We start from the raw sequence: 24,059 nt of genomic DNA on the forward strand, positions 1-24,059 counted from the left end.
TTTCCTTCCTGAATACAATCTATCAAGGTTATCTAGCCACCTTTTCCTCATAAAAGAATCTCTACCAGGAAAAAAAAAATCTTTGACCTGAACTGATTGGAAATTACCTCCTCGCAGCAGGCTTGAAACAAAATTTTGACGTGTGCTCACAATTAATCGCCCGAAGTCGCTTTAATATACACCGGTTACATTTTTATGTGTCTTAACAAATAGCAGTTGGACACCCCACATATGTCACCCACTGCATTAGGTCACATGAGGTCAGCTTCCTAGAGGCCCAGGGTTTGGCTAAAGATCTTTAATCTGCAGTCCTTGAAGTTCCCATGACTCTCCTGAAACCGTCTACCAACTTGCTGCTGAAGAAATCACAGATTCCATCGGCTTTTCAAGTGTTCCTAACTGCCTCCAAAAGATTAATGACCAGAGCAGGGGAAGAAAGAAAGCAGACCAATAGTGGACGGCGATACAGCGGAGCAGGTGCTATGATCGAGTGAGTCTGTCACCCAGACTGGTTCATCCTGCCCGATACACAGCAAGACAAACCGCTGAGATGCCACATTCGCAGCCAAGAAAGGGCTTATTCGCAAGGCAGCCACACGAGGAGGCTGGAGAACAGATCTCAAATCCAGCCCCTCAAAGGCAAGAAGGCTTGGGGTGCTTATGGGATAACCAGTGAAGAAGCAGGGCAGTCTGAAGGGTGGGGAGTGTGTGGAACGTGGGGGAAGTGATTGGAAGAGGGTGCAGGAATCACCGTTCTGTGCGGGTGTAACGGAGCTACAGGCACCTGCAAGTTCACAAGTTCAGCAGGCGGACACTCGCTCCTGCCCAGGTGAGGGGTCCGGGGCCCGTCCAGTCCTGACCAGCTCAGCCTGAAGCAGACACAGCTGACTCCACGTTCCTGGAAAACAGCCCAGGCGAACATCTTACTGTTCAGGCTTCACGGTGCTTGGAGGACGTGCAAGTCTTAAAAAGACCTTGGTGAGTGAAGGTACGTGAAATGGATTAAACCCAGGGTTTCAGGTCAAAAGGATCGCCAAAGGCCTCCTGGAGGAAGTGGAACTCAAGCGTCCTTCCTTCTCAGTCGTCAGTCCCCTGAGGGCAGCAGCTCTGCTCTGTGGGGCCTTGTAGATTATACACAGTTCATGGCAAAACGAGTCTGCTCGCCCCTCCCCGCTCCCTCCATCTCTGCCTCTGCTGTGAGCCTTCAGTGGGAAGGCTCACGGTGGTCAGGAGAGTAAGACTGAAAGTTCAGGCCGGTGCAAACTGTAAAAGTCAACCAAGTTGTTTGTCTTACGTGAGTCCATCTTAGCTCTGAGGACTGGTCCTCTTATTTTGTCAGGAAAACTCTGGGGGCTGTGTGGTATGATATTCTTAAAGCTTTTCATTAATATGAATTCAAATATTTTGTGGTTCCAATCAATTAAATACGTAAAGAATGGTTTCCTGCCGCTGAACCAGTGAGCTAGGTGTGGCTTAACTACCTGAACCTCAGCGGTGTTTTGGCTCAGATGTCAAGGTATGTGTGCGTGAAACTTTAAAACAATGTTAGGGAGAAACCTTGAATAGCATGCTGAATCATTTAGCTAGCTTTATTGTTTAGAGCCCCATATTTTGAAAAGGTAAGGTAAAACATTATTGCTTAGAAGCTCACAAAAGGCTGAGGTTCCCCCACCCCATCTGTATTGAGTCAGACTGAAGCTATTGTATTATTATGTTTGTTCTTAGGATGTTTGAGAATTGTTGCGCTGTCCCTAAGAAAGCCTGCTGCTCCAAGGGGAATCACTGATACAGGAACACGTCGTGTTTGATCTGTCCCTTGGGACCAGTTAAATTAGTCAGGGTCAGCTAAGCTGCGGTAACAAAAAACCCAACAAGAATGTACAAAAAAGTGTCCTGCAACTTGAGGTACACGTTCAGGGCCCCAGGGAGTGGTGCTCCGGGCATTCGCGGGGAGCGCAGGGCTCCCACTTCCACACCCAGCTTCCAGGGTCACCCTGGTCCCAGCAGTCCACCGGCAGGTAAGAAGGGACGCCAGGGTCTCCTGAGTCAAACAACCGAGGCAGAAGCACTAATGGTCACTTCCGCTAACATTTCTTGGCAAGCGCGTCGCCACATAACCACGCTTCGCTCCGGGAGGCCTGGGAACGCGTTCTTCCCATTCAGCCAGAAACGACGGGAAGGGTGACTCTGGGGGCCTGCTGGCTGTCTCCGTCACACCAGCTGTCCTGCGTGGTTGTTGACTTACTTATTGGTCTCCGCTCTCTGCCCTGCAACCAGAGCTTTCATCCCATCATGTGTTTGATATTATTCAAGTTAATGAATCTCCACATTTATATCCCATAGTCATGGTGACTTGGCTCTGTGACTAAAACAGCTTTACATGGCTCTCCCAATGGGACTGACTGAAGATTTTGTTCATGGTTGTCCAACTGGGATTGACTGAAACAAGCAACAAGTCCTAACATTTCCAAGTGAAAATGAAAAATTCCAACCTGAAATTTCTTAAAAATGAGAAGTGAGCTCTCCAAGGTAAATCAATTGCTCATTTTTCGAGCAAGGGTGCCATTTCCACGTTCCTCCTTTTCCCCAGGATTCCGGTGCAGGATGGGACGTCAGATGTGGCCTCTGACATGACACTAATTCAGCAACACAACTTGTAAAACTTAAAGCTATTTGCTTAAAAAGACTCTCCAACCACTATTTTTGTTTTCATGGTTTGAATATTATTTTTAATAATAAAAATGTAAAGTAAAAGATACTTAATCTATTTGCTATCATTTTATTTCCTCTGCTACTAATAAAGTGGATTTACCTCTTCTAATTACGTGGGGGGTGGTTGAGGGAGGTCCTGTTGTAGAGCAAAAAAAGTCACATTCAAATTGTGATTATTTTATATACAGTGAATTAACCTGTGAGATTAATGTTTGCTATCTACTTCAATTCAAATGCATCTTATGAATCCTGGTTAATATTTCTTTGATCTTCAAGAAATTTGTAAATACAGATCATTAAAGTTAATTTTACTCTAACTTCATAGAAAAAAAAAGAAACTTATATCATATTAGTAAACTTTAGGTCACTGTTACTTTCCAAGAAGCAATATTAATTCCTAAGAACCCCCTCGCCCAACAGAGTTTAAAAAAATATGAAGCACCTTAAACACTTGGGGGTCATTATGGTTTATTTGCTTCCTCACCACGTATGTGCTTGTTCTCTGAGCCTGGCTGGACTTCACACCCACCTAGGAGGGGAGTCAGGGTGCAAGCAGAGTGGAGCAGGGGTCCCCGCTGGGGTCCGCACTGGGAGCAGCCCAGGGGAGGAAGTCAGAACCTGCCCAGGGTGAGAGGGGTCCACGGAGACAGGCAGACACTATCCGAGCCCACGTGGGTGGGGAGGTGGCTCATGCTCGGGGCTGGTGCAAGAGGGTCAGAACTCAAGCAAGGGGAGGAGGCCACCCCCAAGGGGAACAGCACGGGATGGGGGTGCAGCATCCAGGCAGGGTCAGAAGGACATTCACGGTGGGTGAACGGCGACCTGGTAAGGGATGTCAAAGCCTGACCCCAGTGAGGGGGCTGTGCCCTCAGGGTCTGGGATGTGCTCAGAACAGGGAGGACTCAGACCAGGGAAGGCTCAGACCAGGGAGGGCTCAGAACAGGGATTCAGAGCCTGAGAAGGAAGAAGATGTTCCCACTGGGGAAGGGCTGGTGGCAGAGATGAGTGACTGGTAACACACAGGGGGACCAACCAAACATAAACAGACTAGGGCCAGCGGAAGCCAGATTTCCCGCTGTCAGAGAAGGGGATTACAGACACACACAGAAAAGGGAAAAACTAGGACTCAGTCCTGTGGTGTTGGATTGGAACTGGGGTGTTGGGATGTATCCGTGCGAACTCAAAGTTTCAATATGTACAGATGGATATAGAAACAAATACAGGTGTAAAGGTGTGGGTGTGCACGCCTGTCTTCCCCAGCTCTGTCCACTGGGAGAGCCTGCTCTGGAATCTGCAAAGGTGATCTTGCCACATTTTGGTAAGCATTCCTGTCCCAGAAAGAGATCGGTTCGCGTTTTCCTCTGCAAACTCTGGCACTGAGTCTGGAAACCACTCTTGGTCCCTGTGCAGCATTCCAAGGCTCTTCCCAGAGGCGACAGTTGCCATTCTTTCCGGGTAGAGGTAACACATACGGGAACCAGCGACTGCTTCTGGCTTGCCCAGACGGTCTTTCTTTTGTCAATATTTTTGCTTGCTTTCTAATATTTTTAAATTGTATTTGACTATAACTAGATGATTGCTAGTGGACATGAATTTCCAGAGAGGAAAACCTAGTCAACCATTGTGTGAAAATCAGAAGGTAGCTCTGACCATTAAACAAGGAAACACTACTCAATTTTGGGAAAAAAAAAAGGTGAGGGGTGGGAAGGGATACATTTGGTAGCTTGAGATTTGCAAATAACCAGTACATATAAAAATAGATTTTAAAAATTTCTTCTGTCTAGCACAGGGAACTATATTCAATACATTGTAATACCTTTAATGAAAACGAATATATGTATGCATATGCATGACTGGGACATGGTGCTGTACACCAGAAACTGACACATTGTAACTGATGGTGCTTCAAGAAAAAAAAAAAAAGCCCAAAGTTTAAAACCAAAGTCCACTTTTAGTAATGATCCTTTAAGAGAAAGACAAATCTGGTGGCAAAATGTCTTATAAAATGACAGTTCGCGTTTAGGAACCCAGGACATCACGGTGAAATAATTATGGCAAGTACTGATTATAAATCTTGGGAGATTATTCATGAATTCTGAGCATGGGTCAGTCTGCTGCTTCCTTTTCAGTTACCTGAATATTGGAGACCCCACTCCGACGCCCACCAGACTTTTTTTAAATTTTTTTTTAATTTTTAATTTTTTTTTCTACTAGACTTTTTAAAGGCATCTGTGGTCAGACAGCTTTAGGAAGTTCCCATCTATGGCCACGACTGCTCTTCCACACCCTTGGTGTGGCTTTGCTCCCCTGTCTCATGGGGCACCTGCGGACTCCTCAGGGAGCCACAAGCCCAGGGAAGGACCTCAATTTCACAGTGACATCAGTTGGTGAAACCCTCGATGAGACAACTGCCAAGAAGCGCTTGCTCAACTCTCCTCCACGGCAGGCGGAATCTCCCTCTCCTCTTCTGCGCGAAGCTGAACGAAGGATTCATAAACGAACTTCAATCCTTCTCACCAACCCCAGCCCACACCTCCCAGCAACTGAACTTGAAATAAAAAAAAAAAACCCTGGTTGAAACCACTTCCTATATTTGAAATGAGAGAAGAGCGTGCTAGGCACGATTTCCTGGCTGAACCAACCAGGCTAATACTTATACAGAGCAAGGGCTGGCTGGCATTCAGACTGGATGGACCAGCGGGCAGGGCAACCTGAGCGGACCTGTCTCTTCCTCCTCCACCCTCCCAGCACGATGCAGACAAGAGGCTGACAGCAAACCCAGCATTCTGCACAGAAACACCTTCTCTTCTCGACCCCCTGACAGGCAGCTGACCCCAGGCGCCGGGAAGATGGAGCCACGCTTGCGGATGTGGGGGCTCTTCATAGTCATCATGGTACCAGGCTGCGTGACAGGTAAGGGGTCACGGGTGCCCTCGGAGTCTTGGGAAGGCTAAGGGTGTCGACTCTCCCTGGTCACAGAATCAGAGAGGGACCTCAGTAGAAAGAGCAGGGAAGGGGCTTGAATCCTGGGTTCTGCCACTTCGTCCATGACCCACTGGGGCCACAATCATCACTGGCCTATCAAAAGAACTTGGAATGATGGGCCCGCCTGTCACTCAAAGTCTTGGACAGTTGATTCCGGGAAGAATAGAGTGGTGTGCTATTTGTGAACAGGGTCCTAATGAGCAGATTCGTCAAGAAATTTTATTTTCCAGTGAACGCAGTTTTGCACTGCAAGATAATGCTAAAAATCTATTAGCAATCTCTCTAGGGCCAGGCTAATGTGCCTGAGATGCCATCAACTCCTACGAAAAACACTGGGGTCATCTAAGATCTTAGAAAACTTTAGTGTCAAGGATGTAGACGTTGTTACTGCCTCGGGAAATAATACCTACAAATCTCCTTATTTGTGCAACTTTTCAGAAATTTTAGAAAACATAAGCATATCGCTTTTGGAACCTTAATTCTTTTTATGTTCTTACGTGTGTATACACTTATATGTGTGTATGTGTGTGTCTGTATATACATATGTGAAAGTCTTGAGTTTCATTCATCCTTTCAAATGGGTTTTGTTGGGGTTTTTTTAGAAATAAACCACTAACTTCTACCTCAAACCCCCTTCCTAACTGAGTGTGAATTTTCTAGTAACTTCTTACCCTGCTTAGGCAGGAAGGCAGATAAGATAGCAGAGTCTATAATTTCACATCCTTAATTTCTAGATGTGTAATTACGCTACGCGGCCACAGAAAGAGGTGTTAAGACGTGAAATGCGGTGATGCACACAAGGAATCTTTTTTGCTTGCTTAGGGGAAATGACCGAGTCACTGGGCTGTGAACTGACCCAGGTGCAGGATCTTCCTCACTTTAGAGTGAAAGCGGGCATGATTTTCGGAAGGCTTATAACGTGGTTTCTGCCTCTGCGGGGCCTCGGCCAAGTGGGAGGTCCGCCCAGGCCAGAATAGAAAAAGGCTTCCCAATTAATCATGCTCTCCATCTCTGGGAAGCACATTTCAAGTATACTCGTGTTCTCACCAGCCGTTGGTGACTTCTCTGAAGCTACGAGTGGTCTTGGGGTGGCAGTGGGGTGAGTGAGGACTCTGATCCTCGCTTTCAACCTGGGTGTCACAAACCCACCGGATGAAGAAGAACCCCAGACTCAGGTCACACAGGCAGGGGCAGGGCCGGGACTCAAACCTGGCTCTCTCTGGCTTGTGCCCTTCCTGCTCACTGCAGACAGGGTCTGGGCGCCACGGAGAGGAATCCGGCAGAGAGCGGGGAGAGACCGATGCCGCAGACAGGTCGTGAGGCCCTGGAAACAGGCCAGTCCAGAGGCAAATGGGGGCTTGGTGGCCAAAGAAAATAAACTGGGCTGAGTTTCCGGGATCCACAGATGGATTAGGAACCACTCCTGGGTTAGAAATAATCTCATCTCAGACTTCTTCCTCCGGGAGGAGCTCAGTCTTAAACAAATCTTTTCATTCCTCAGAAGGCGGAGGTCGCCAACAAAATCAGACTGTCAACAGATGCAATTTCTAGCTGATTCATAAGGCAGATTTTCATTCTGAAAATTTCCAAAGCCACCATTTAAAACTGTGATGGGTTACAGGGGCTGCATTAGTCAATGTGGGTGTTTTCTGTTTCTGTATGACTGGGTCCTGGGATGTGGTTAAAGAGAGAATTCTCCTGACATTGCTAGCAGGCACGTTATCCAAGGGGCCCTTCTCAGAACTGTGGAAATTCTGAGAGTTTATCTATGCCTTGATAATCTTTCTTTCATTCTAGGAATTCTGTGATCAAATCTTTATCCCCTAGACTCAAAAAAACACACACACAGACAGACACACGGCGCGGAAACCCAGTAAGACGGTATTTTTGTCTAATTGTCCCTTCTTGTAAAGACTGCTGCCCACACTGGAATTTCCACCCACACGTTTGTCATTAAAACACCAAATGTTTAAATTAACCCTTCACATTTCATCATTCAGTCTCTCTAGGTCCCAAAGTGTTCTCAACAGTTTCCTTGCTCGGTGTTAAGAGGCACCTGGGAGAGGCAGGGCTTTGGTGAACTTAGGGAGTCATTCATAAAACAGCTTCAACTTTCTTTAGAGCCGCGTGTCATAAGCAGGCAGAGCTGTTTGCCACCTGTACATCTGCTCCTTTTTAGGTCTGAGAAAACAGAGGCACAAAACAGAGTTGATTTCACTAATGTCAGCTGGAGTTGCTGCCAGAGCAGGGTACCAATGTACCAATGGTACAGCCCTAGCGTTTGACCCCACTCACCTCAAAGAGAAGCCTTCTTAGTGTCGTTGGATAAAGTGTTGAGTAGTCTGGACACTCCTGTGTTGTTCCTTGTTGAAGTCACCCCTTTAATAGCCACAGGCACCCTTGAGTCAGGCTGGCCCACAGCATGGTGGCCGTTCAAGTTCACTTCCTGCTCCCCTCTTTGCCGGATGATCAGCAGAAGCCTTAAAAATGAACAGAGGTCCCTTTGGAAGTGGGGCACGTGCGCGAGGTCAGTGGAGAGAAGAATTAGGAGGAAAGGAAACTTTGCAGGGAACAGAAAGTGGGCCGAGGCGCCTCCGAACGACCGTTGTTGGAGGAGGGGAATGGCGTGATTTGGGGCAAATTGCTGTACGTCCCTGGGCCTCAGTTGCTCTACACAGTGAGGCTGACAGAGATGACCTTGAGACTGCCTTCAGTCCTCTTGCTCTGTGTCAAGAATTCTGAACGGGAAGTGCAATCAGCTCTGCTTAAAGGTCTTTTCGCGCTGGGGTACTTTTGGATGAAAAAGTGTCCAAACTGCAGACACACACAGCAGGGTCTGGGTTAAGAAGACCTTTGAGGGCCTTCGAGGGCCGAGGCTGACATCTCCCCGAAGGTTACTTCCAACTCCTGAAGGCTACTACGTTGCACTCAAGCGTGATCCACGCTTCTTTGACTTGGTTGCAGTCGTCAGCTGCAAGGCAGAAACACCGCTCACTGCTGGTGAGGCTTCTGCTGTTTCCTCTTTGGGAATTTCTGCCCTCAAACCATGTCCTTGTTCGTCACAGGGGAGGTCTTGCTTGCGTGGGAACCTATTTCTCTTCTCTCTACCCCACGCCATTCCCTGAGAAAGGGAAGTATGACCTTAATTCAATTGATTGCTTCAAAAAGCTCTAAGCCCTTCATCCCTGAAAGTGGTCCAGTAAGGACTGTCGGACCCTCCAGGGGGGCCACGGAGGGGGCACCTGCTGGCTGAGAAGATGGACGGGGCGGAATTCTGGCTTTTCTCTGCTGCCCTCCAGCTTCTGTGTCTTTAATCCCCTCCTAGAAGATGACACTGGGGATAAATGACATGCAGACTTTTCAAAGGCAAGAGCACCCAGTGTGGGTTCTTGGCTTCAGGAGAGACTCTTGGCCTGTGTTCACTGTCGGCTCTCCAGCCCCAAACTTTGGGCAGCAGTGACAAGCAGAAAAGGAAGGGGCATTGAGGGGACGGAGGCCGGGTGAGGGCCCCCCTGAGAAGGTAGAAGCTGAACCACGGGTTTCTTTGCGTTTGGTGAGCGTCCAACAGCCAAACGCTCGGCATCAAGAGCTCCACTGCCCTTTTCCTCTCCATGAGGTCCTGGACTCCCCTCCTCTGGGAGTGTTTAAACAGAGCCTACGTGAAATTTTGTCAAAAGTGGTGTAGAGATTTCCCAAACCGGGCAGGAGGCCGAAGGGATAGCCCTGAGCCCTCTGGACTTAGAACCTAGGAGTCCTTCTCTCTGCGCTGACCGAGTGTGTCACCCTGGCATCCGTCACAGCCCACCCAGGGGAGGCTGGGGGTCTCTAAACTTCCTGAGGCCCTCCCCTCTTGTTCTGCATCTAGGCAGGTACCCGATAAGGCTGGAGGCCCTTAACGAGCCTCCTCATCGCCTGCCTTCCTCTTTGGCTCCCCTTTCTAATAGCTTTTCCAGGAGACTCTGCTTTAGATGGAGCCGGCCACCCCCCCAGGTAGCCCAAAGGGGAGAGAAAATGGCCCAGAGAACCTCACCACAGACAGACAGACCTCACTTATCACTGCTATACACACATCCCGAATCTCTCAACAGGAAGAGCAATGCGAGAACAAGACTCCACCTAGCTTAATCTCTCTCGAGTGATGAGTCCTCGAGAAAATTTGATGAGCACTGTTAAGCGGCTCCTTTGAAAACTGCACATATCCCATATAAAGTTGTGAGCATCGTGTTCAGGGTTACAGCCTCCTTAGCAACCAGGGCTCCCAGGTAAGGCCTCCGATCGGGTCCTTTACTAGCTGAAGAGCCGCAGTCAGGAACACAGAGGATGAGACACAGGAAGTTGCCCTCCCTGCTGAGGGAGCCGTAGCTGGCTTGGCATAGGCACCCTAAGGGGCCAGGTGCCTAGAGAAGATAGTAAGGAAAAGGTACCAAGGGCAAATTAAGGACACCAGGCAAGCCAGAAAAGTGGAGAGCCAGGACTAGAACCCAGGCCCCCCCAAATTCCAGTCCAGTATTCCCTGCATGGCTTCCCTTCGACTCTCAGTGACCCACATCCATCCCTCCATCCATCCATGCGTTAGGATTACTGAGATGTTAAACGTTTTAGTCTTTGCTCTCAAACTGCTGACAGCCTAACCCCGGAGACGAAATATCTACCCTGAAGACTTGCCAAGGGAAGCCAGCAGTGCTTGTCAATGAGTCAACAGCCATCACTGAGTCCCCACCCAGCTTTCAGATAAGCCACCCATTTAGGGGGAAACGACTATGTACACGTCGCTGGGTGCTTTAGGTATCTTCCACCCTGAGATTACTCAGGAAGTTTTGGGCTGTTTGACTTGTTTGGAGATTCCTCTGGGATTTGCTTCCATCGATGAGAAAACACAAGTCCGGCCGGGCAGTGTTTTCAGAGCAGGGGTTCCAGCACCAAGTGCGCACTCAGTGTGCATCTGGGGAAATTTAACAGCCGACGTCCCAGCCCCACCCAAGGCCCGTGACGACTCATTAGGTCAGACTCTCTGGGGATGAGAATTGGACATAACAGCAACATTATTTTGAAGCTCCTCAAATGATTCAAGATGTGGTTGGGATTGAAATCCACAGAAGAATGATCCCATGGCCGGTCTGACTGCGTTATTTTGTTTCCGTTCCCTCGGAGCAGGTCCCCAGCGCAGCACGTCCCATCGTGCAGCGTATCTGCAGGTCACCTAAGGGGCTTGTTGTGAGACAGATCCGACTCGGGATGTCAGGGAGGGGACTGAGATTCTGGTTCACACAGGCTCCTGCGTGAGGCCCGTGTTGTTGGCGCTTGAACCCCGTTTTGGAGTAGCCAGGCTGTCATGGGAGAGAAGAAATCCGTGTCACGTCCCCCACACAGAACTTGCGATTCAGATGGGAAGACCAAATCTGGGAAAGACACAAGATCAAATACGGCAGAGTGGTCGGCGGCGTGCAGAAAGGCTTCTTGGAGAAGGTGGCTCTGAACTTGGGCTTGTAAACATCAGGAGGTGGCTGGAGGGGGCTGTTTCCAATGATTTTGCGAAAGCTGTACACTGATCAGGCTCCTTGAGGAGCGGACTGAAGACTGAGGGGTTCACGAGGGCAACGAAACAAATGACCCACACTTCAAATATTTCACGTTTCATTTTTGTGTGGATGCTAAGCAAACTGAGGCTCAAATGACTAGTGATTATCTGATTAAAAACTAACACTTTTACTCTAACAAAAAGCACCGGAGTCCCCTCGTCACGTTTTCATCCTCTCGTGTTTACCCATGTGACTTGGTCCACACGGTGGGTCCCAGGGTCAGCGTCACCGGGACCACAGGACAGCTCTGGGTAACAGTCCAGGGTCTTTTTTTCCCCCTACACCCAAATTTTGCCCCCATCCTAGCCCCAGCTGAACACACAACACAAGGCCACAGCCCCAGGGGCTGCATCCTGAGCGCCCACCCACCCAACTCACACGGCTTTCGACCCACCGCTCTGCCCGCAGCTCTCAGCCCAGCGCCAGGCACCCTGAGTGCAGGAGGATTTCGGGAAGCAGCGAACTCCAAGACACCAGAGTGTGGATGCCCTGGTGGGGGTGACCAGAAGGTCACAAGGGAAGGAGGAAGGTGGGCAGCGTGAGTCTGACCAGACAGACCTGCTCCTGGGTCACTGTCTCCCCTTTTCCAAGCTGTCCCCACCCCCGCCTTTCTCTGGATGCAGCCAAAGGGCACACGGGTGTCCGGAGCCCAGAACAGTTTCATACTTTCTTCCCAAAAGAAGAAGAAAGAGAAACAGTTTCTAAAGAATACAAAGTCAGTGCTCAGGGCCGGAGCGGGAGGACTGATTCCTTCACCCTCAAGAGCGTGGGAAGCCCGCTGGTCCCCAGGAGGCCGGGAGACAGAGGAGGGCTGGGCAGAGCTGTGCCCTGGAGAACAGGCAGCTGGTGAGGGCAGGCCCGGCCCAGACACTGATGCCAGTCCCCAGGTTTTCCTTTGAGGCTTATTTGCTTTCTGTCTTGTTCCAAGAAGCATTTTAAAGACAAATGATAATTACAGGAGCTAATATTCACGGCCCGCGTGCTCTCTTACGGGCATTATGTGAAAACGCAGCATCACTTCCGTAAATCCTCAGAATCAGGTCAGCTGTTTTCTCATCCCCCTTTCTTTTTCTTATCCTCTTTTTTTTCTAATGGAGGTACCGGGAACTGAACCCAGGACCTCGTGCATGCTAAGCATGCGCTCTCCCACTGAGCTCTACCCTCCCCCATCTCATCCCCATTTTTGTACCTGAGTTAATAAGTTGCCCCGCGGTTCCCAACTAGGAGGGCGCTAGGATTGGAGCCAGGCAGGCTGCATGCAGCACCTGCCTTCTTGACGCTTCTCCTAAACTGCTCTCCATGAAGAAGTTTATTTTCACATTTTAAAAAACTGAAGAATGTCTACTCCGAGGATGTCCCGCTGCTCCTGAGGTTGGGCATAAATTAACACCCCTGTTCCGACAGAATCCGACCCCAATGCCCAGGAGCTGCGCTGAGTCTACGCAGGGGCTGACCTCTTAGGGCCCATTGGGCCCTTGGCATCTTACATTCTCTGAATCCTGCGCTCCCCTCCCCCTCCCCCAAGACAGCAGCGAGGGCTGTCTTTCCTGCATCTGACTGCGCTTCAAAGAAAGCGCTTGAGTCAAGCCAAGTCTGCCCCAGCCGCCCACGGAACAGAGGAAATTCTGAGCACCTCCAGGCATGAGTCAACCCCACCGTGTTCAGGAATTTCTGCCCACAGAATCACCCACTCTTTTCTGTTTGGGCCCAAAATAGATACCTCCTTCAGAAGCCTGGCTGCTTTTTGTATTCTCAGCAATAATTTTTCAAAAAGGCGGCGGGGATAGGTGAGCCTCTAGGGGTGATGGTGGGAGTTTTCTCTGCTGTGAGGTTTTTCGGAGTGAAAACACTGCTGCCGAGGTAGCATCGACAGACAGGATGGGCGTAACAGGTGGAGGAGGGACCCAGGAGGTTGGCTGAGGACAATGTTGCCTGCAACATCACTTTCAGTTACTGGTTCATTCCTCTGTTTACTCCTTTATTCAGCAGATACTTACTGAGTAACTAGTACGCGTCAGGTAAAGGGTTAGGAGATGAATGTGACCCAGTCCTTCCCTCCAGGAACCCACCGTCCAGCAGGACAGAAATAAATCACACAGATAATGCCAACCCCAGTTAAGATCTAAAATGCAAGTGCAAAGGGACAGGGAACGGAACACACAGATGTTCATCCTCACGCGAGTCCCCCTACATTTTGAATCGAGAACTGCCTCATGTTTACACTAGCGTTTGGGACAGAAGGCAGGACTGAGAGCTTTGTTCTGTCATCACTGGCAACTAAAGTTATTAAAATCAAACACTGCAGGTGGTAAGTCCAGGATAATACAGACTGAGGTGTGCAGAAGCTTTCTTTGGCTCGAAAAACTCCCTGACAGGAAATGGGAACATTCCAGGTGGGAGGAGTTACATTTCTTGAAGAGGAAACGGGCTGCTCCCACAGCCCCCAAGTATCGTAGAAGTACCCTGCCCGCACGGCGCTGGCCAGCGGCACAGCCTCACCCTCACCCGTGTGGGAGCCATTCCCCAGTGCTCGACGTCCAGGAAGGACCTTCCTCTCCGAGGAAGGGAGGGAGCAAACCTAGTCAGTCTGGCTTATGTCATTATGTGCTTAAAAGCAAAGCAATAATGTTTCTTTTTTAAAATATATATACATATACACACTATGTATATGTATATGTATGTATGTGTCTATATACTTGTACACACAAATGTACGTATATACTATGTGTATACACACAAATGTGCATGAATATATGTATATACATAGTACATACGTATCATATACGTGTATACACAAATGTACGTATGTATTATGTGTGTATACATATATACTATGAATACGTATATGTGTGTGTGTGTGTATATTTTTTTCATAAAATGGGGACCTTAGAGCAAACTGGTCCATCTCCAGAGAGGAAGATCGTGATAGCAAGCAAAGGGCAAAAGAATCGCTTCTAAGAGTTTCGCCTGAAATCCCCGAAGCCTAGGTTGACGTCAGCTCCTTCCTGCCGCGGGGCTCTGTGAGTTTCCCGGGAGTTTTGGGAGAGGCTGCGCGTCTGACATCTTTCCTGGCTGCGGCCACGGCTGTCAAGGAGGCTTCCCCGGCCGATGAAGCCCGGCAAGAGCCTTCAGACCCAGCAGACTGTGGTCTCCATTTCCGGCCCCTGTGGTAGTGACACCTCTGTTCAGAGCTTGATTTAGAATAAAAGGATCTCTGTGAAGAGCAGACTCCTTATTTTAAGTGGAAAGCAAAACAAACAGCTACAAAAAAATTTTACAAACCCCAAAACCTTTATAAAACAAAAGGGCAGTTTCCCCAGACATCCTGCTGACACCCCGGGGAGCAGGCAGACCGCAAAGTGCGAGCATCTCAGCTCTGATGTGCATTCAAGCCGTTGCCTATTTCACTTTTGGCTTTCAACGCCTTTCACTTACCAGGCCATCAAGTTTCGCTTTCCCTCTCCCAGGGCTTCTTAAATCTCACTCCTCTAGCCTGAGTTTGCAATGCACTTGTGAGGAGAGCTGTGACCAGAGTAGCCAGGCCCCCTGAGCATCCCGCCCTCCGCCGCCTCCTCGTGGGAGAGGAGCTGCGGACCAGCCGGGGCACCGAGCAGCCTGCTCCGCACCTACTGCCTCACAGAAGCCTCACAGCCACCCTACGGGTCAGGCACCACTGTGATCATCCCCACTGGAGCCTGGCTACCTGCTCCATCCTTGTACAAAGGAAGCAAGCAGTCAACAGTTCTCATCAATTCCCATGCCAGCCTTCTTTGACTCATCCCCACTGGAAGCAAATTACATGATGCCTTTTCCCTGACCAAAAAGCTCAAATCATTCCCCGCTGCCTGTGTGGCACATTTCCTCTGCCTGGAGTCCCATGTTCCTTCTGTCCTGGTCTGTCCACATGTCCTCTGTACACAGGGCCCCCCAGGGCTAGGCCCCTGGCCCACAGGTCTCCTCCTGTCCTGCAAACACAGCTCCTTCATCTGCATTTTCAAAGCTTGGTGCCTAGAGGTACCCACCCTCTTACTGGAATAATCTTCTTTGTCTCACATGCCCACTTGGAATTTTTCCCAACTAGAAAGCATCTTGGAAGGGTGGAAAGGGCTCATGCGTTTGGGATTCTGCAGGTGTGAATTCAGCTCCTGGCTTGACCTTATATGGCTTTACTTTCTCTTAAAACAATTGTTGGGTACCATTCTCCGCAGGCATTAGCAGGCTGGTGGCATCTCATGGCACCGTGTGGGAAGCACTGTGTAAAGAAATGGCAGGTGGCCTGGGAGGGCAGAGGAATGCCCAAAACTAAAGAGAAGGGTCTGGGAGACCCTTTCCAGATTAAAATAATGATGAGGGAAGCCGGCAGGACAAGCAGAAGTTAAGAAGGTAGAAACTAAGTGATGGGCAAGGTTAATGACAAAAGACGCGGCATGTCCCACCAGGCTGGAGAGCTCAGGTGGGGGGCAGAGGTGGAGGCTTTTGAAACTGGGCATGAGCTATGTCTAGAGCTTTGCCATATACAGGGGCCTGGACTGCATCCTGGGAGGAGCGGGTACCATGGAGCATCTTAGGCCAGGAAGGATGTGATCTGGGCTTCAGAGTGTTGGTACTGGTGCCCACACATATGACTGACAGCCGGTGGGATGGGAGCAGGTGCCGAGTAATCCAGGTGAGAGCTGGTGGTAGGCAGGCTCTTCAAACCTCCGTGGGCCTCAGTTACTGCAGGTATAAGGTGGCAATAACACACCACCCCGCCCCGGGTGTCTGTCACAGCCTGCTGAGGGTACCCATAGCAGGCGCTCAAAACACATGGCTTTCTGGACCTCTGATCTGCACAGCCCAGGCCCAGAGCACCCTTCCATGGGGACACCTCGCAGGCTTCTCAGGCTCTAGTCATCCAGACCTGCGCCCCAGACCTGCTCTTTCTCCTCTACTTCCTGTTCCAGTGAAAGATGCCACCATCCACCCAACTGCCCAGGAATCCTGGACAAAACCCTCCTTCCTTTCCCTTCGCTGGTCCCACACCCCCAGTCAAGCCCCAGTCCCCGGAGGGTCCAGCCCGGACCTTCTCTGAAGGTTAGACCCACTCTCCAAGCTCTGGCTCATTGCCCCGCCCCACTCCCGAGACACCACGACAGCCCTCCCACCACACAGGACACGTGCAGGATGGCGTGGTGGGACGTCAGAGGCTACAGGGGCCGCAGGAACAGGAAGCAGCCGAGACACAGGGAGAAAAGATGGGGGCCCAGGGGTCGAGAGCGCCTCCACCTGTGAGCCCTCAGGTCTAGACGTTAGCTTCAGGCCCACCGGCTGTGTGACTCCAGGAAGGTCACTGACTCTGTCGGGGCCTCACTGACGTCATTTATAATGTGGAGCCAATAAGAACGACTATCTAATAATTATTAGATGATTCTTACTTATAATTATATTAATCAGACTATAAGATTTTGTTAATATATCTTAGTTTATCATATATTAACTATTTTAATTATGTTATGATACACAATGATCACTGTATTAATTATCATAAATATTCATAATCGCCCACTTCCCCGGTGACTGTGAGGCCTGCAGAGGCCACTTGTCATGCACATGGTGCCCTGGACGGCGCCTGGCACTCACACACCTTGGGCAAAGTGGGCACTCTCTACGCACACGAGGAGATTTGTAGAGAGGGTCTTGAAGCCCCTTTCCATCCTGACATCCTACGGAGTGAAAAATAACCTCTTCATTGTCATTCGAAGTGAAGTAAGCCAGAAAGAGAAAGAAAAATACCATATGATACCACTCACATATGGAATCTAAAAACATGACAAATGAACTTATTTAAAAAACAGAAACAGACTCACAGACAGAGGAAACAAACTTACGGTTACCAGGGCGGGAAGGAGGTGGGAAGGGATAAACTGGGAGTTCGAGATTTGCAAATTCTAACTACCGTGTATAAGGTAGATAAACAACAAGTTCATACTGTAGAGCACAGGGAACTATATTCAATAGCTTGTAGTAATTTGTGGTAAAAAAGAATATGAAAACGGAGATATGTATGTTCATGTATGACTGAAGCATGTGCTGTGAGCCAGAAACTGACATCACATTGTAAACTGACTCCACTTGAATAAAGTATATATATATATATATATATAAAAAACCAAAAAAATCTCTTCAACCCCGCACCGTCCGAGCCGCCTGAGCCCCCCAAGCTCCCCTGCCTGCGCCCACCCACCCTCCAGCAGGGCCAGAGGCACGGGTCCACACCAAGGAAGGCAGTCTAGCTATTCACGCTACAGTCGCCCCCTGCTTGACAAGCCCCACTTGTCCTCTTTAACACAAAGCAATTCTCGGTGAGTCATGATAATAGATCTGAAGTCCCCACGTCCTTGGAAAATGCAGCCACCTTGGATTTAAATCCAAGAAGAAGCCCAGCAGGAGTGCCCCTGGCAGGACCATCCCCTGTGGTCATACTTCTAAGTCTGAGGTGCCTTTTGAAAGACATAGCGCCCTCCCAGCGCCATGAGCTGACACCATGATTCCGGCGCTACCTGGGAGTGGAGGTAAGGCCGGAATGGCGTAGAGCCCATCTGCTAAAGGGCGCTCTGGGGGACACGGAGGGCTGTGTTTCCTTCAGGGCTGGCTGCGGGAGACGGGCCCAGGCTGAGCCCACAGACTGAACCCATTAGAAGCCTTTCAGTTGAGTCTGCTTTTCAGAGGCCAGTCCTTGGGGCCCAGGAGAGGGCGTTGGGTATTTTTTAATCGACAGTCTTTTTCTTTCTTAATTTTTTATGGACATGTAGTTGATTGACAATGTTAGTTTCAGGTGTGCAGCGAAGTGACTCAGTTATACATATACATACATATATGTACATATTTTCTTTTCAGATTCTTTTCCATTATAGGTTATTGCAAGAAACTGAGTATAGCCCCCTGTGCTCTGCGGTAGGACCTTGCTGTTTATCTACTTTATATACAGTAACGTGTGTCTATTCATCCCTAATTTATCCCTCCCCACCCTACCTTTGTGGCCCTAATCGACACCCTCAACATCAGCTCTTCCCAACCCTGTGTCACCCACCCTGCCACCCACCCATGCGGAAATGTCCTTATCCTCTTTCTACCTGTGGGGTAGCTCCTGCCCACATGTGGATCTGGGGGATACCTTCAGGCTGATTGCCTTTTGTCTAAGTGAGTCCCAGCAGACAAGCAGATCAGGGCTGCCCCGGATGCACCAAGAGCTCCGGAACCTACATCAGCATCTCCCCTTCCGTCAGCGCGGGGCCCACATTTCCACGTCCTGATGGGCATTCTCCATGGAAGGGCTTGATTCCTCTCAAAAATGCATTGCGTCTCCCTATGTCTTAGTCTAGGCAGGCTGCAAAGATGGGGGGCTCATAACAACAGAACATCATTCCTCACTGCCTGGGAGGCTGGGAGACCAGGGGGCCAGCGCGGCAGGGCTGGGCGGGGTGAGCCCCCTCCAGGGTTGCAGATGGCTGCCTTCTTATCGTGTTGTGTTCTCATGGCTGAGAGCAGAGGGGTGGCGGCTCTCTCCTCTCTCAAGCCCGAGGAGCCCGTCGCAACCCAGAGGCCCCACCCCCTAACGCCATCACAGTCAGGTTCCCACCTGAATTGGGGGATGGTGGGACTCAAACCTTTAATCCGGACAGCGCATACTTGTGTCTTGTTTACAACTGAGCGTGGTTCTGGAGAGGAGGCAGGAGGAAGAGGGACCCAGAGTGAGGGGCCCGGGAGGCCCCCCGGAGGTGGGTGTGAGAGGGGAGGGAGGTGGGGGCAGCTGCTGGCAACACCTGATCCTGGTCTCCCCAGGCTCTGTCCAGGTGGGTTTGGGTGCCTGACACACTTAGGGCCCCTGTCACTATGGCCAGCCCCTGCTCGACACCCAGGCTGGGCGATGGTTCTGAGGAGAAACTCTTTGTCCCCCAGATCGCCATCATTTCGTGGGACTTTTTCCCTTTCCCTATGTTTCCCTTCGGGACTTAAGTTTCTACCCGGCATCGCACTTACCCGTCTGATATCCCTTACAGTCTCAGTGGGAATTCCGTGGCTATCCAGGTGAAAATCTCACTCCACATTCTAATTCTGCAGAAGATTCCCCTTGCGGGAGACAGGGTTTGGGGGAGTGGTTCACCAACATAGCACATTTCTATTAAAAACATTATTCTGTCCCAAGAAACAGGTTTGAAAGATTCGAAGGAAAATGGCTTTTAGATTTCAGAGAAAGAACACGAGTGTGTTTCTCCCCTCTTGTTTTTCTTATCTGACAACTCTTTAATTTTCATCGGGTTGACATTCTGTGGTAAACCTGTGGTTAACTCTTTCACGTACAGAAGCTTGTTATCAGCTAGACTCCCAGGGGCAAAATACAGCCTGGCCCAACTTGTCACTCCCAGAAGCATTCAAGACCCTGAAATGTGAGAGTTTTGATTCAGGCACAGCTGTTGGGAGAAATGTTTTTGGTTCCCAGCCCCCTTTTTCCTTTCCGAGGTAAAGAGGAAATAACTGAATCCCCACCAGTTCCCCCCACCTCTTGTTTTTTCTTTGGTAACAAGTGTTGATGAAGACAAAAGCTGTTCTCCCAAAGGGTCTTACTCCCCGTGAGTCACTCATTTGGGTTGTGGAAACTCTGACTTTTGGGCCCGCCAGGCTCAGCCGGGCCTCAGAAACCTTAGGTCAGACGACAGACAGAACTCACAGATGACGGACGAGACTGTAGTGCAGAACGTGCTCAGCTGCACTGAGACTGTCTCCCCCAGAGCACACAGCCTCCCCTCCTAGCCCCACCCTGGGAAGCAGGTGCCCTTCCTTTGATGACATTAATGTCCCCAGCCCCATCCCCCCAGCCCACAGCCCTGTCACCCCGAACTTTTCTCTGCCACTCAGCATTTATGCCGAACAAACATGGATGTGTGTTCAAACGAATGAGTTCATAGACAATAGTATCGACGTGACTGGCCATACCCCAGCACTCACTCGGTGCCTACAGCTGTCCACGTCGAGGAAATGGTCTAAATAAATAGCAGGCGATGAGGGCGGCCAACAACAGGCAGAAAGGACTGGATGTCTTCAGGCTAAACTGTGCGGAGCTGGTTGGCAGTGATCAGGAAGTCGGCCGTGTTTTAATAAATGTGACGTCCATGACAAAGGGTTCACGTGAACGCAGGTGAGAGGAAGGAACTAATGCAGACTTCTCATAAATAGTTCTCAGAAGAGGAATTCAAAAGAAACTCCATTTCCTTGTTTCTGACACGATCAAGCTTTGAGCAGTTAACGTTTTTAAGTATTTTTCCCCCCTCACAAAGGAACCTTGCGTATTTCAGCATTTGGTCCTAAAACAACAATGTTCGTAAATCATGATGGCGACAGGATCTGTGGGGCAATTTTACAGATATCAGGACGCTTTCGCTGTGTCATTTTCACTGATACATTTCTGTCGGTCACACCCTGGCAATTCACACTCTAGCAAAACAGTCCACTTACAGTCCCCTGATCGTAACAGTCCCTCGGCCTGGGTGACCTGTTCTGCCGAGCATGCCAGGTGACCCCCTGCTCATCCCTGAGAGGCAGAACAGTGGAGAGCTGGCTGACCCCTCCCCTGGCTCTGGGCAGGGCAGGATTCCCCACCAGGGGCACCACGCAGGAGGCTCGGAGGACCAGTCAGCAAGGCAAAGACAGTGTCTTGGAGTATCTTAGAAGCTCCTGTGGTCACGTGCTCCTTTACGGCTCTGAGGAATCTGCCACCTGCTATTTGATGGGCAGACTCGATCCCCAGAGTAAAGCAAAGAAACGCTGCCAATACCTGTCAACAAAAACTGAGCCTGTGTTTGACGAACCCGCCTCCTGGACCAAAGGAAAAGGGGGAGGGTGGTCGTTGTCGTAACCAGAGGTCGGTCACAGGGGTGCAGAACAGCTCGCCTCCAGCCACTCACTATGTCAGTAGTGCCATCAGTTCTGTGCCACGGACCCAGTGATGCTTGCCTTGACAATATGTTAAAGACATACTGGGGCAGGGAGAGACGGGAGGTAGAGGGAAATGCTAAGATGCTACGGCCGCAGCAGGTGTGCAGCTGGGAGGGCTGCAGGTGAGCGGCGAGCGTCAGAGGAGACGAGAGGAGGCGAGGGCAAGCGGACCACAGAGGTCCGTCCCGCTGACGACTCTTGGGAAGGGATTCAACAGGACAGCAAAGGGGAGGTGGAATTTAAGGGGGACGCTGAAGTGTCACAGCACGGAAATGCGAGGGTCGTCAAGAAAAACAAGGAAAAGAAGAGGAGCAGAGGCTTGTTCGTGTGTTTGTTGGACTTTAACTTTTTGAGATGATCACAGACTCATGGGCAGGTGTAAATAATAACAGAGATCCGACAGAGACGTCGTTCAGTGTCCCCTGTCATTACAGCATGATATCCCAACCAGGAAGTTGACATTGATACGCTCCATCAGTCTCATTCAGATCTCACCAATTTCATGTGAACTCATTAGTGCATGTGTGGCTTTAGTTCTATGCAACTTTATCCCATGAGTAAATTCACCACCATCACCGAGACACACAGCGGTTCTGATCACAAGCATTCCTCCTGTTACCCTTTTGCAGCCACAGGGTTACTGCCTCCCTCCTTCCTCATCCTGGGCAACCACCAAGCGGCTCTCCATCTCCGTATTTTGTCGTTTTAAGACTGCTATGTGAATGGAATCACACAATACGTAACCTTTGAAATCGGCTCTTTTCACTCAACGGAATTCCCTTGCAACCCTATCTTTCCACATGTAATTCCCGTGCCATCCAGCTTTCTGCATCCCTTGGCATCATCCTGTAAAGAGCGCCTCCTTCCTTCCCCCGCCCCTGCCACCCTTCTTCAGTGTCACAGCTGACTGCTAGCTTTTAAACGCATTTCATTATTTCACGACTTCCACCATTGACTTCCTTGGGTTTACTAGATACACCGTCACATGATCTGCAGGCAGACGTAGCTTTACTTCTCTGCTCTCTGGTTCTCATGTCTTCTTTCACCCGATGGACTTGACGAGAACCCCAGTGGCAATGTTAAGTGGAAGCTGGAGCAAAGCATCACAGGGAGCCGACCTTTGATGCCAGAGTAGGTAACCCCTCCCTGTTTCTTGAGCTGCTCTTACTGTGCCCTGGAGACCTGTTGATTTTACTTTAAACCTTTGCTTTGGTTTTCACTTTATTTAACTTATTTGTTTATTCGTTTCATGTTTAGGCCCAGAGTTGAGTTAGTCATTGTAATTTGTCCATGGTGCACTGTCTTCTTGGGTCTACACAACATGCCTCTCTTGTTGGTTTTTTCTTTCTCTTTACTCTTGATCTAGACTTTCATTTCCCCGAAAACACCCTTCTCTGTAACCTTCAGCTCCGCTCTTACCATATTAATGTCCCATGTGTGCTTGAAAGTAAAGTGGATTCTACTCTTGTTGGAGTAGTTCTCTTTAGTTACCCACCATATCAACTTTGTTCATTAGGTCTGTCAGGTTTTGTACATTCCTACCGATTTTGTCCTGTTTGCTTCATCTATCCATCACAAAGAAAGGCTTTGTTAAAATCTCTCATTATGATGGTAGCTTTGTAAATTTATCCTCATTCTGTCAATAATTGCTTTATATATTTTGAAGTTATGTTCTTAGGTACATATAAGTAAACAGTTTTTATGTTTTCTTGGTATTTGCTTTGTATGTTTTGAAGCTGTTATTGGGTGCATAGAAGGAAAGAATTTTTATATTCTTCTGGTAAATCAAAACTTTAACAAGGTTCTAGATTTCTACTAATGCTTTTGCCTTGAAGTCTGATATTAATTAATATGTAACATTCTTTTGGATTGTAATGGCCATTCTTTTAGTTTCAAGCTATCAGAGCCCTCATGCTTTAAGAATGTCTCTTATAAACATCATATTCCTTTATTTTTTAAAAAAATTCTGTTTTGTTTAACTGCAGAGTTAGTCCATTACATTGGCTATCACATATATCAACACATGATAATATATTTGGATTGATCCCCACTAGCTTATTTTTCTCTTTTCTTTCTATGCATTTTTCTCCCTTCTTTCGACTTAGAGGTTTTTATTCAATTCCATTCTTTTCTCTTTACTAGTTTGTAAGGCATTCACTTTACTCTGTCATTTTACATGTCATTTTCAAAATTTTAACATAAACCTAGATTTTACAAAGTCCAAATTTAATCAGAATTATAACCCTCCTTCCAAATAATAAATAACCTTAGTATTCTGTAATTCCACTCACCTTCCTGACTTCCAGGATTTTAGTTCTATCTTGATACCTTTTTAACCCTACAAAACAGACGTTTTGATGATTTTACACAGTCAGTATGGGGTTAGAGTCCCTCACAAGTTTAACTTTGCTCACCATCTCTTCTTGCCACCCACACTTTCCTACTGGGCTCATTACCTTTCTCTTTGAAATACATCATTCGAACAAAATAATCCAATGCAATCCAAATGCATTAGTGCTTATAATCAATGTAAATGGACCAAACTCCGTAGTTTAAAAAAATTGATAGAAATCCAAAGGTCACGTAATGTTGATAACAATTCAATACACCAGGAAGATATACGCTTGTATGTATCCAATAACATGGCCTTAAAATATATAAAACAAAAATTGACCAAACTAAGATTCGTTTTTCTAGCCTTGATATCACCTGACTTGGCATTACCCCTACCTGATTCTTTTTGGAAAGTTTCTCAGCCTGGTCTGCCAAATTCTTAATTTGTACTCCTGCGATATTTGTGTTCAATCCAGC

The 24,059-nt window shown here is 48.8% G+C and overlaps 1 protein-coding gene across 1 annotated transcript in view; it reads left to right on the forward strand.

Annotated features, from left to right (window-relative positions):
* Nucleotides 1-5,413: 5,413 nt before the first annotated feature.
* IL2RA (interleukin 2 receptor subunit alpha) overlaps nt 5,414-24,059 on the forward strand; it is a 40,288-nt gene continuing 21,642 nt past the window's right edge. Inside the window, exon 1 of the mRNA XM_072955288.1 lies at nt 5,414-5,625. Coding sequence (XP_072811389.1) covers nt 5,562-5,625 — 64 coding nt within the window. The 5' untranslated portion in view covers nt 5,414-5,561. The remainder of the gene's footprint in view (nt 5,626-24,059) is intronic.

Source organism: Vicugna pacos, chromosome 35 (genome assembly GCF_048564905.1).
Source record: "Vicugna pacos chromosome 35, VicPac4, whole genome shotgun sequence".
NCBI lineage: Eukaryota > Metazoa > Chordata > Mammalia > Artiodactyla > Camelidae > Vicugna > Vicugna pacos.